The sequence below is a fragment of the Geotrypetes seraphini genome, chromosome 7 (genome assembly GCF_902459505.1).
Source record: "Geotrypetes seraphini chromosome 7, aGeoSer1.1, whole genome shotgun sequence".
Classification (NCBI taxonomy): domain Eukaryota; kingdom Metazoa; phylum Chordata; class Amphibia; order Gymnophiona; family Dermophiidae; genus Geotrypetes; species Geotrypetes seraphini.
Window position 1 is genome coordinate 23,350,257 of NC_047090.1, and position 13,327 is coordinate 23,363,583.

A 13,327-nucleotide genomic window follows, 5' to 3' on the forward strand; every position below is an offset into this window, starting at 1 on the left:
GTTAGGCAGGGCCAAGGTCACATACCTGTTTGCTCAGCTAAAATGGAGTTGTGTTCTCATAAATTTGAGCTACACAGGCCAAGACTGGTACTTGAAATCCTTCTTCCTCTGTGCTCTTATTGCTTAGAAATCTGACCCTACCCCTTAGGAACTTACAAAGGATCCTCTTCCTTTTTGTTAAATATGTACAGTGGTGGTGGTGGGGGTTACATTTGTGCCTGTGACCCCATGATTGTGGCCAAATAAAATTGTGTGACCCTCTCCAGAGGTGCAGAATAGTGGAGCACCTATAAATAGGTTATGACCCCAAAGCAGGTTTTGTGACTCCATTTGGGATCCCAGTCCACTGTTTGGGAAGCTTTGACTTAGAGTAACCTTGTTTGGTTAGTATAATGAAAGTGATTTATGAAATAAAGACTCTTCACATTCAAAAATTCTTTTTGTATCGTGTCACTGGCACTTTGCATTTTGGTTTCATTGCTTTTGTATAAATGTGAAGATGCGACACCCCTAATGATTCATACTGCAAGGGCTGTTGTCTATTTACAGCTCTAGAGCATCTGTGAGGCTCGAAAGGAAAAAAGATGAAAGCGAAAAAAAAGCTTTTAGAAGTGATTTAATCTCTGTGGAAACTTTGAATTACAAATTAAATGGAAGAAAAATTCAGGGCATATCAAAGTCCTTAAGGGAGCTGTTTTCACTGAGCTGTATGGTAACAAGATACCTACTGTAGGTAATCAAGAGCACTTTTTTTACCTGCATAAACTTTCAGTGAGTTATCAGGGAGGAATGACCCAACATTGCCACTGAAGCCAGCTAGTTTAAGAACATAAGAAGTTGCCTCCACTGGGTCAGACCAGAGGTCCATCGCGCCCAGCGGTCCGCTCCTGCGGCGGCCCATCAGGTCTATGACCTGTGAAGTGGTTCCTGACCATTTCTATAACCTACCTCTGCTTCTATCTGTACTCCTCAATCCCCTTATCCTTTAGGAACCTATCTAAACCTTCCTTGAACCCCTGTACTGTGCTCTGGCCTATCACAACCTCTGGAAGCGCGTTCCATGTGTCCACCACCCTCTGGGTAAAAAAGAACTTCCTAGCATTTGTTCTAAACCTGTCCCCTTTCAATTTCTCCGAGTGACCCCTAGTACTTGTGGTTCCCCACAGTCTGAAGAATCTGTCCCTGTCTACCTTCTCTATGCCCTTCGGGATTTTGAAGGTTTCTATCATGTCTCCTCTAAGTCTCCTCTTCTCTAGGAAGAACAGCCCCAGCATTTTCAACCTGTCAGCGTATGAAAAGTTTTCCATACCATTTATCAGTTTAGTTGCTCTTCTCTGGACCCCCTCAAGTACTGCCATGTCCTTCTTGAGGTATGGCGACCAATACTGGACACAGTACTCCAGGTGCGGGCGCACCATTGCACGATACAGCGGCAGGATGACTTCCTTCGTCCTGGTTGTGATACCCTTTTTAATGATACCCAACATTCTGTTCGCTTTCTTTGAGGCTATCGCACACTGTGCCGATGCTTTCAATGTTGTGTTCACCATCACCCCCAGGTCTCTTTCAAGGTTGCTCACCCCTAGCAATGATCCCCCCATTTTGTAGCTGAACATTGGGTTCTTTTTCCCTCTGAAAATCTGATACTAGATACTCAAGTATTTCCAACTATTGAAAAGTCCAATGTCTCAAGTCAAACTGGGCTTCAAAAGGTGCTCACTTTTTTGTTACAGGAAGTAGTGTCTGCATTACAGAAGTATGGTAGGGTATCTGGATTTCAGGTTAATATGACAGTTAGAGATACTTAATCTTACCATTTGCGTCGCATTAAATACCCTAGTCGTCATCTCTAGACTAGACTACTGTAACTCACTATATAAAAACGTCACCCAAATCCAACTAAGACGCTTACAGTTAATCCCGAACGCATCTTTAAAATTTATCACTAATTCCCAAAAATTTGCTCATGTGACGCCCCTTCTACAAAATGCCCACTGTCTACCAATATCTCATTGGATTACATATAAAATAATTTTGCTCCGTTTTAAAATACGACAAACTTACCAGCATTCCTAGATAAACTCTTAATTCCATATACACCATTGAGTACCTTACAATCTGCTGACCACAATCTGCTTGTAATTCCCTCCTTAAAAATCATTAATACTCGAAGAAACGCAATATTCACAATTTTCACTCCGCAGCTATGGCATACTCTACCCTCTCCTCTCAGAGAAGAACAAAAGCTTGCTTGCTTTAAGAGCAGCTTAAAGTCTTTTTTATTTAAAGATGCTTTTCACACTTAAGTATCAAAAATATGATACCTCTTTTTAAAGAAGTATACAGCTCAGGAAACATTTGAAATCCCCCCTGTCAGCCCTTTATGTGCTTCCCTAATCTGTTTTCTTTTCTTGGAGAGACCTCCCAGGAAAGAGACTTGAGAGTTCTGATCGACAAGTCGATGTAGCCGTCTGCACAATGTGCTGTGGCGGCAAAAAGGGCGAACAGAATGCTAGGAATGATAAAGAAGGGGATCACGAACAGATCGGAGAAGGTTATCATGCCGCTGTACCGGGCCATGGTGCACCCTCACCTGGTGTACTGCATCCAGCACTGGTTGCCGTACATGAAGAAGGACACGGTACTACTCGAAAGGGTCCAGAGAAGAGCGACTAAAATGGTTAAGGGGCTGGAGGAGTTGCCGTACCGTGAGAGATTAGGGAAGCTGGGCCTGTTCTCCCTTGAAAAGAGGATACTGAGAGGAGACATGATCGAAACATTCAAAATACTGAAGGGAATAGACTTAGTAGATAAAGGCAGGCTGTTCACACTCTCCAAGGTAAAGAGAACGAGAGGGCACTCTCTAAAGTTGAAAGGGGATAGATTCCGTACAAACATAAGGAAGTTCTTCACCCAGAGAGTGGTGGAGAGCTGGAACGCTCTTCCGGAGTCTGATGTAGGGGAAAACACCCTCCAGGTTACACAGGTGAAGCTGGACTCATTTAGAGCAATGGTCTTTGACTGCTGGGCACGATGGACCACTGGTCTGACCCAGCAGCGGCAATTCTTATGTTCTTATGGTGTACCTATTATACAATATGGTTAAAATTGTTCTTTCATATGGGATCTGCTTTAAGACTTCCATCTGAGTGACCACAATATGAGGTATTATGATCTATCAGCATATCGAGAGAGATTTCTGAAATAGTTTTAAGGGTTTCCTGATCTGTAGTAACAGTGCAGTATACAAAAGACCGTGGCCTTCTATAGCCAAGCCACGTCCCAATAGCATTCTAAGATTAGAAAGAAAAAAAAAAAAAAAGGGGCATAAGAACTTGAAGTGTCATTATAGCCCTCTTAGTGGTGGCTGCCAGCTTGGCAGTCTGCATGTGAATTTTAATGATACATTCAGATTGACAGTGAGGAGACAGTATAATCAAAATGTATTCTGGACACCTGAGGCAACTGAAATTGAACCTGAATAAAAAATGATGATTGGACATAATTTAGAATGATAATTGCAGTTAATCTTGCTTATTTGTGAGAAAATAATAGATTTGAATGAACGTTCTGTTCAAAAGCTTCAGAATCTTTTGTGATTATTATTGCTTCTCTTTAAAAGAATTTTCCATCTTAGCTTTCCTCAAAAATAATCAAAACGCAGGGGCAGCCATCCTATTTCACAAAACTGATGTGAAGTTGCTTGACGACTACAACACTCTTGCAATATCTAACCTGGTACAGGAGCAGCTATGTCGGCCACCTCCTTCCTGGGTCTCCCTGCATTGCAGGAGCTGCTTGGATAGAATGTACCCCACTAATCTGGAAGGTCAAATGATTGCTGATTAGGTATCCAAAATCTAATTTACTGATGGAAGCAGCGGTGTAGTCGCAGATAAGCTTGGGTGGATACAGGCCCACCCAGCAGCGGTGCACCTTTGCTGTGGCTAGTGGGGATCCTCAAAACCCCACCAGCTGTAGACTTCTGGCATCTCTCTCTCCACTCCCTTACTGGTGATCCAGAATTTCTCCTGGTCTCTTCAACTTCCTCCCACCTGTTGTACCTTTTAAAAAGGTCATGTTACTTCTGAAGGTTACCAGCAGCAAGTAGCAAATCACATACACTGTGTACGTGGCCCCAGATCCTTCCCTATGACACAACTTCCTGTTTCCTGATGCAGTGGATCGCATGAGAGGGAAGGCTAAGGGGGCCACCATGAACAATGTGTGTAAATTTCTGCTCGCTACTGGTAATCTCCAGAAGTAAAAAGCTATATGGGGTGGGGCCTTGAGAAACTGGGAGAGACGCTAGGTTGAAAGTATGGGAGTAGGAGAGGGAGACATGTTGGACTGTTGGTGGGGGGCACAAAAATTTCATGCCCACCCACTTTCTGGAGAATTCTATAAATGGCACCTAAAGTTCAGCACAGAAACACATTCCAACGGATGCAGCAAGGCATCGAAATGGGGCTCAAATGGCGCAGAAATACACTTACACTCCCAATGGTAAGATAGTGCCTAGGTTTATCTGCACAACTGGAAAGGGGTGCTCCCACAGGAGGAGCATGGGCAGGTCAGAGGTGTTCCAGAAAATTGCAGGTAATATAGACTATCGCAATTCCGTACTCAACTTGCTTGCCATGATTTACGCCTGGTTTTCAGTCAGTGTAAGTCCTCGCGCCCAAAGTTGAGTAAGGAATTTGATGACTAACGCTATTCTATAACAAATGTTCATCCCGGATTATCTTTTATAGAATAGTGCTGAATGCTAATTTTTTTTTGTGCCCATATTCAGGTGCCATTTACTGAATCTAGACTTTTCTGCTCAGGCCTACCCAAAATTGTCCACAGGATGGAAGGGATCATTGAAGCTTCATTTAAGAAAACTAAAGATCTCAATATGTATACTTGGAAGAAAGGTGGGAGAGGGGAGATAGAGACATTTAAATACCAATGTGGCATAAATAGGCACGAGACCAGGGTGAAAGGGCATGGGATGAAGTTAAGAGATGATAAGCTCAGGAGTAATCTAAGGAAATAATTTTTTTTTATAGAAAGGGTGATAGATGCATGGAATAGTCTTCCAGTAGAGATGGTAGAGACGAAGACTATGGTTGAATTCAAGAAAGAGTGGGACAGGCACGTGGGACATTTTAGGAGAGGAAGAAATAGTGGATGTTGCAAATGGGCACACTGGATAGGCCGTTTAGTCTTTATCTGCCATCATGTTTTTAGAGCATTGTAGAAGAATAGTGGTATAGAATACAATTTTCATTGTTCCCAGTTGGTTTCTATCTTTCACAACAGATTTTGCATCCTTGCTTTTTCTTTAGACACAACCTGCATAGATTTGAAAATTCACTGCTTTGCATATTGTTGCAGACCTTTCCCTAATTCCACTCCTCAGTTATAGCTGTTTTCCCCTTCCCTTCAGTGGTGCCCCCTCCATCGCCCTCTTATCCTTTGCGGAACTAGTATTATAGCCAAGAGTGGCGAGATCTTTCATAACACAGTATTTAGTTCAGCTTAAAACTGTCATTGTCCTTGCCTGTTTCACAGTGTGAATAAAAATATCTTACAAACTGAATCTGTTGATGAGAGAAAAGTGTTTTATTGGCGTCCTCACATGAAGCATTCTACATTACTTATTGATGCTTTCTCAGAAAGCTTTCAAGTGTCTGAATGCAGGACAGCTTCTGCTATTGAACTTGCTGAAGGCTTTGCCACGCAGACCCTTCACTCTACTTTGCATTGTCGAAATGCTTCATAGAGCATCTGGATCTTTTCTTAGATTGTATCGTCCCTCATGACTTTGGTGCCGTATAATTACAGTAGCTATGAACAATTTAGGCAGAAGTGTTTCTGATTTCCTGTAATTTCTCCAGTATTTTATATACACTCAACATGAGACTATTGGCCAGATGGTAAATCTGTTTTAAAGTGAGATTCATTGGATTTTATGGACAATGTTGCATTTGCTTTTGCTATATTAATTCAACACAAGAAATGCACTTTCATGTTTATAAAAGGTCTTTATTTGGTAGATCACTATGTGGTTTTGAATGCTTTGAAAACAATGAAGTTTCCAAGTTTATTAAAATTTGATATACCCCTATCATTGTGTGTTCCACTATAAGAACATAAGAAGTTGCCTCCACTGGATCAGACCATCGCGCCCAGAGGTCCGCTCCCACGGCGACCCATCAGGTCTATGACCTGTGAAGTGGTCCCTGACTATTCCTATAACCTATCTCTACTTCTATCTGTACCCCTCAATCCCCTTATCCTTTAGGAACCTATCTAAACCTTCCTTGAACCCCTGTAGCGTGCTCTGGCCTATCACAACCTCCGGAAGCGCGTTCCATGTGTCCACCACCCTCTGAGTAAAGAAGAACTTCCTAGCATTTGTTCTAAACCTGTCCCCTTTCAATTTCTCCGAGTGCCCCCTTGTACTTGTGGTTCCCCACAGTCTGAATAATCTGTCCCTGTCTACCTTCTCTATGCCATTCAGGATTTTGAAGGTTTCTATCATGTTCCCCCTGTAGAAGCCTGGACCAATCAGGCCTTAGGCATAGCGGGTCCGCCCATCCCCACTAATCCTAAGGCCTGATTGGCCAAGGTGCCTAGCCTGGGCCAATCAGGCCTTAGATTTAGCGGGGATGGGCTGGGAAGGGGCGTGCCGTCTCATTTCCACGAGGCAGACCCGTCGGCTGGACGGCAGCAAGACCCGTCCAGCTGACCAACATTGAAAGGTTAGTTGGGGGAGGGAGATTAGTTGGGGCGGGGGGTCGTTGGGCTTTCCGGCAGGAGGAGTTGGGCATCCTCCTGTCGGCGATTACGAGTTTGGGGGGGAGGGGGTTCCGGGGTTCCGACAGGAGGAGTTGGGCATCCTCCTGTCGGCGATTACGAGTTTGGGGGGGAGGGAGTTCCGGGGTTCCGACAGGAGGAGTTGGGCATCCTCCTGTCAGCGATTACGAGTTTGGAGGGGGAGGGGGGTCCGGGGTTCCGACAGGAGGAGTTGGGCATCCTCCTGTCGGTGATTACGAGTTTGGGGGGGAGGGGGGTCCGGGGTTCCGACAGGAAGAGTTGGGCATCCTCCTGTCGGCGATTACGAGTTTGAGGGGGGTCCGGGGTTCCGACAGGAGGAGTTGGGCATCCTCCTGTCGGCGATTACGAGTTTGGGGGGGAGGGGGCTCGGGGTTCCGACAGGAGGAGTTAGGCATTCTCCTGTCGGTGATGGGACAGGCGGCCGCAACAACCGCGGCCGCTATACATATTGCAGCAGGGAGATCCCTTGCTGCCATAAGTATAGCGGCCGCGTCTAATTTAACCCGATTCTCTAAAGACGCCGGTTACAGAATCGGCGTTTAGTATAGGACGCCTCTCCCGGGCGGCCTGCCTGGGGAGCATTTTTTTTTTTTAAAAACGTGCATCCCGATTGGCTGATTAGACAGCTGTAGGACGTCTACAGCTGCCTAAAATCGGGACGCACTTTTGGAGAATCAGGGCCTTAATGTCTTATTAAAGAAATGACAATTTTGCATGATGTAAAACTCTTTATAGTATATATGATCATTAAACTTTTATTTTACTTTTTTGATTTTGATAAACATACCGAGGGCCTCAAAATAATACCTGGAGGGCCGCATGTGGCCCCCGGGCCGCGAGTTTGAGACCACTGATCTAGCCCAATATCCTGTCTTCACAGTGGCCAGTCCGGGTCACAAGTACCTGGCAAGAACCCAAATAGTAGCAACATTCCATGCTATGGATCCAGGGCAAGCAGTGGCTTCCCCCATGTCTGTCTCAATAGCAGACTATGGATTTTTCTCCAGGAACTTGTCTAAACCTTTCTCAAAACCAGCTACATTAACCGCTCTTACCACATCCTCTGGAAAAAAGCATTCCGATGCTTAACTATTCTATGAGTGAAAAAATATTTCCTCCTATTGGTTTTAAAAGTATTTTCCCTGTAATTTCATTGCGTGTTCCCTAGTCTTTGTAATTTTTGATGAAATAAAAAAATTGATCTACTTGTATCCGTTCTACACCATTCAGGATTTTGTAGACTTCAGTCATATCTCTTCTCAGCCATCTCTTTTCCAAGCTGACAAACCCTAACCTCTTTAGTCTTTCTTCATATGAGAGGAGTTCATCCCCTTTATCACCTTGATCGCTCTTTTTTGAACCTTTTCTAGTTCTGCTATATCTTTTTTGAGATAAAGTGACCAGAACTGAAAACAATACTTAAAAGTGAGGTCACACCATGCAGAGGCATAATAACATAGTACATAGTAGATGACGGCAGATAAAGACCTGAATGGTCCATCCAGTCTGCCCAACCTGATTCAATTTAAATTTTTTTTCTTTTTAGCTAATTCTGGGCAAGAATCCAAAGCTCTACCCGGTACTGTGCTTGGGTTCCTACTGCCGAAATCTCCGTTAAAACCTACTCCAGCCCATCTACACCCTCCCAGCCATTGAAATCCTCACCAGCTCATCCTCCACCAAATGGCGATATACAGACATTCTTAGTAATACTCTTGCAGCCAGTTGCATTATCACAAAGCCTTAGAGTCAGCCAGCATTTCTATTGTCTAGAAGTATGCTTGGCATAGTGGGCTCGATTCTGCATATGACACCTAAAAATTAGGTACCAACTGGTGCAGTGGTAAGCACAATTCTATAAAAGTTAGACACACTTTATAGAATCACCTTAGGTGTTGCTAGGCCGTTTTAACTTTAGGCGTACCCTATTTGTCAGGGTTTTCTTGATCTACATGCGTACACCTAAATCCAGAACAGGCGCCTACATGACAGACATGCCCACGATCCGCCCCTAAGCATACCTACTTTCTCATAGTTACCTTGGACTAGGCACCTACTTCAAAGGGACAAGTGCCTACCAAATTAATATCCATTAAGTGCAATTTATATCCATTATGAGGTGCTAATTGTTAATTATCGGTGCTGATTGAGTCTATTAAACCAGTGTTTTTCAACCTTTTTACACCTATGGACCGGCAGAAATAATATAATTATTCTGTGGACTGGCATCGGTCCGTGGATCGGCGGTTGAAGAACACTGGGCTAAGTCATGGGCCAGATCCCGCCCATCTCTACCCAATCTCCACCCCAGACCCCGCCCCCATAATAGTACTAATTTCACCTTGCAGGTCCCGTGCCTCATCTGGAAGCCTTCCCTCTGATGTTGCAACGTCAGAGAGAAGGCTTCCGGTTCAGGTGTAGGACGCCCGTAGGAGCCGCTGCCTGTGGCTTTGTGCACTGAATCAGTGAGGAAGAGGGAGCTGGCTCAAAGATAACGATCGCACCGTGGACCGGCGGTTGAAGAACACTGTTTTGGGCCTGATGCCGGCCCTGTGTACTGACAGGAAATTTCTGTGGACTGGCACTAGTCCATGGACCGGTGGTTGAAGAACTCTGTTTTAAACAATTAAGCTAGGCACCTATATCATGGCCAGGGTACATAACATAACAGTGCAAAAGGTGCAGCATGGTGTGCTAAATCCTGAAACTGTTACCCTCGGATTCTGTAAATGGCGCCTTACATTATGCACACATAACTGATTTGCATGCACAATTGAATTGTTTAACAAGTCTAATTGGTGTCATAATCGATGCTCATTGGCAGTAATTCAAAGTTACGGGCATAACTTGGAGTCGTGATACTCTCTACAAGGTATATGCCAGTTCCAGTGTGTGCATTTGAAAAGGGGGCCCGGCCAGTGGAGGGGCACAGCTGGATTGATGCGAACACAAGTTAGGTACGGGGATGTAAGGGCTAGATTCACGAAGCAAACCGATCGGCTTGCGATCCCTTTGCGAGCAGATTTCCCTCGGGCCCCATTCGCTAACTTCTCCAGCGATCCGCTTCGAATCCGTGCATGCAAATGAGGAGAAGCGCATGCGAAGTAGGCAGGGCCGCGATTCACAGCACAAAATTCACGATCCGACCGGGCTGGCCGATCAACCCAAGCGACTGCTGGGTACCAGTCGCAAACCTTCTTTGCCCACTCTCCAGCACTCATTCCCTGCTCTCTGCTGTCCTGATCGCGCCGCCTTTACTTTTTCAGGGGCTGCAGAAGCCCTGGGGCCGAGGAGTGGGGGGGGGGGGGGGGAGAGCAGTGCCTGTTGGCTCCCTGACAAACGAAGCTGGAATGGGCTGCAGTGGGCACACAACTTTAAAATTTGAAACTTTAGCTCCTCTCGCCGCCCAGACTGATCTCTGCTGCCTTCCCTGCAGTGCGAGCTTGTGAGTTTAAAGCGGGGCTGCACACCGCAGTGCAGCCCCACTTTTAAACCCACGGGCTCGCACTGCAGGGAAGGCGCAGAGAGCAGGGCATGGGAAGAGGCTGCCGGGCCTGAAAAAAAAAACCCCCAGTAAAAAAAAAACAACAAAAACCGGACACAAAACGCATGCGTGGACCATCTGCAGGGAAAGCAGATGGTTTGCGCATGTGTGGGGATCGCACACCAGCGATCTGGGCAGGCAGATGGGGGGGAGCATTCTTCTGATCGCCCCCATCTGCATAATTTTGTTTTAAGAATTCATCGGATCTGCCCGGATCGGACCCGATCGGGCAGGTTCATGAATCTAGCCCTAAGTCTGGTTTTCCTTGGCCCAAATTGGTGCGCCTAGAAGTTATGCAACGCACTGGCGCTTAGAGCGATTCTATAAAAGGTAAGCACACCTTGTAGAATAGCACTATTCTAGTTGGTGCCGATTTTTTGGGCACCATATATATATATGGTGCCCAAAAAATCGGCATATATGTATATGTAGAATCAGGATCTTAGTGTATCATTCTCACGTCTGATCAGCCCTTGACCATTGCACAATAGGAATATCATCAAGATCTTAAAATATGGTCACTAGAAATCATAAAAATACTGTTCTTTAGTCTTGAGGATCTTCACGCTCAACCAACTCTCACTCCAAACATCTCTGCTCACCATGCTTTTTGAGATGAATACTCCTATCCACAGAAATGGAGACTTTGAATATCATCAAGCTAGACTGTGGATGAAAGTATGTACCTGGGGGGCTTTGGATGCATTTCCAGGGGTGAGGAGGGGAATAAGGAACCTAAGTTTCATTGTTCCCGTAAGTGTGTGTTTTTCCAGGACATTAGCCACAGGAAAAGCAGGTCATTTTGTCGGGCGATCACTAGTATATATGTGGTTTTGCTTTGATTGATCCCTTGGGTAACAAGTACCCTCAGAATTTGCACCTGGTATCCTGGCGTTTTTTTTTTTTTTTAATTCAATTTGATTAACTTTGTATTTGGAAGCTGGCTTTAGTATATGTAGCACTAGAGGTAACTGCCCTCATTTTTTGCTTTGTTGATCCATCTATCTCCCTATGGTTGTTTCTTGGCCTTTTCTTATTTGGGATCTGATTTGAAAGCATTTTCAGATTCTATTATGCCTTTGTTTACAATTTTTCTCCTTCTTTTGATTTGGAATTGATTTTCATTCTTTTTCTGGCATTGAATTAATTTTGATATTTTTTTTGGGGGGGTTTCCCCAGTTATTAAAAATACATATGTAACACTTCAACACTGCTCTTTTAATGTTGCTGGAAAGGATTTGTAGACCTCTGCAAAAAGAATAATGTCTCTTGTGTTTAACAGATCCACTCTTGCTTCCTGAAATACACTGAGAAATTCTGCTTTTTTTTTTTTTTTCAGGTGTTCACCAGTCTTTCAGTTACAAAACGCTCCGGTGGAAACATCCTTCAGGCTGGATGCTGAGGTTAAACCCTGCTGTTGTTGCAGTTGCCGTAGATGTTGACTTCTACCACTTTGGTTGAGCTGTCCAAGACCCAGGAAAGCAAAGAGACGTTGCGACCATCCTGAACGTTGACTTCCTCCTTGAAGCCACTATGCGAATTGCAAGTGAGAGGGATGTTGGATTTGCCAGCCATATACGGTTGCACGGCAACAGGCACAACAGTAGGGTTACTCTGGAACAAACTGCAGCAAGCGTGGCACCTCCGGGTGTTTTAATGAAGTCGCAGCCTAAAGCCGCAAGCGGTGGGCTTAGATGGAAGACACGCCGGCACAGTTTCAAGACCTCCTTTTAATGAAGAGCTTCCTAAATAATCGCTATTCTTGCCCCTGGAAAGAATTCTTTGATATTGTCATGGACTGAAAAGGTCTGGGAATTTTTTTTTGCTTGGGGAAAAGAATGTTCCCACCATGAATGTTACTAGACTGTGCCAGCCTCTTGCCAGTCTTGTATGGGTTTGTAATTACTGTCTGTAATAGGTCACTAAACATGTTTGCAGTATAAGATTGTATCACAGGCATGTTGTTTTACACTGGGTTCTGTTGTCATGTTAGTGTTAAGGAAATTAAGCACCAGTTTATCTGGTTTGCTTGGTGGCCTTAAAAAAAAAAAAAAACAACCAGTGAAAATCAAGACAGCATTTGGCATTTTTATGGCCTCACCATCTGGATTACCAAAAATTCCAAATGTATGAGGGAGATTTAATTTTGATTCTTCTGAGAAAAAAGCATGAACTCATGTACATAGCATGACAAATTTCATCTGTTGAATGACCCCCAACGTTTACTCCTTTTGTAGAAGCCCCGTCCTCTTGGTGGCATGTCTGGGCAGACTGGCTACAGGCTTTCAATTGTATTTGTATCCAGAATATAAAATCTTCAGCCCAGAAAACTTAGAAAAATGAATTCTCTAACAGCAGTCGTTTGGCTGAGAACACCTTTGCCAAATTCTGACAACACTTTAGTGGAATTTGTCAGGGTGCCTGCTTCTTTCTTTCTCCTGATAGAAGTATTAGCCAGGGCTGGCCTTCTGCTCTGTACATCCTTGCAATGCAAGTTGGTTTTTCCCTTGTTTGCTTCACTTTACCCTCTGTTACTGTGAGTACTCGCACAATTGCTTTGTAGACTGCAAGTGCATCCGTGTCATTTGGATTTTTTGTGAACATTTGTCTATTGTGTTGTGGTTTGTGTTTTGTTGTGTTTTTTTTTTAAGAAGGTGCTTCTAAGTATTTTTTAATTATTTTCTATTTAAGAAGAGAGTGTATTAAATTGAAGAATTTGTGTTTTAGGCTGTTGAAGAACAGTTTCTCTTTGCGTGGTTTAATTTTCTGTCATTTGTTGTAACTGAGTCGATCTATTGTGTGGTATCCAGGTTTAGTATATGGAAGAGAAGATAAATTCAGAGGGCCTGGTTTTCAGTTGGAGTGGCCACTGTTTAAATTTAAGCGCTGGCTCTGTTACTTAACATAATGGGCTAGATTCAGAAAATGGGGCTCAAGTTTCAGTGCCGAAAGAAA

General features: G+C 44.2%; 1 protein-coding gene across 7 annotated transcripts in view; it reads left to right on the forward strand.

Annotated features, from left to right (window-relative positions):
- Positions 1–13,098, forward strand: part of TXNRD1 (thioredoxin reductase 1) — a 119,139-nt gene extending 106,041 nt beyond the window's left edge. For all 7 annotated transcript variants that reach the window (XM_033951472.1, XM_033951470.1, XM_033951475.1 and 4 more), the window contains one exon: positions 11,712–13,098. In XM_033951472.1, coding sequence (XP_033807363.1) covers positions 11,712–11,774 — 63 coding nt within the window. In that variant the 3' untranslated portion in view covers positions 11,775–13,098. The remainder of the gene's footprint in view (positions 1–11,711) is intronic.
- The last annotated feature ends 229 nt before the right edge of the window (positions 13,099–13,327 follow it).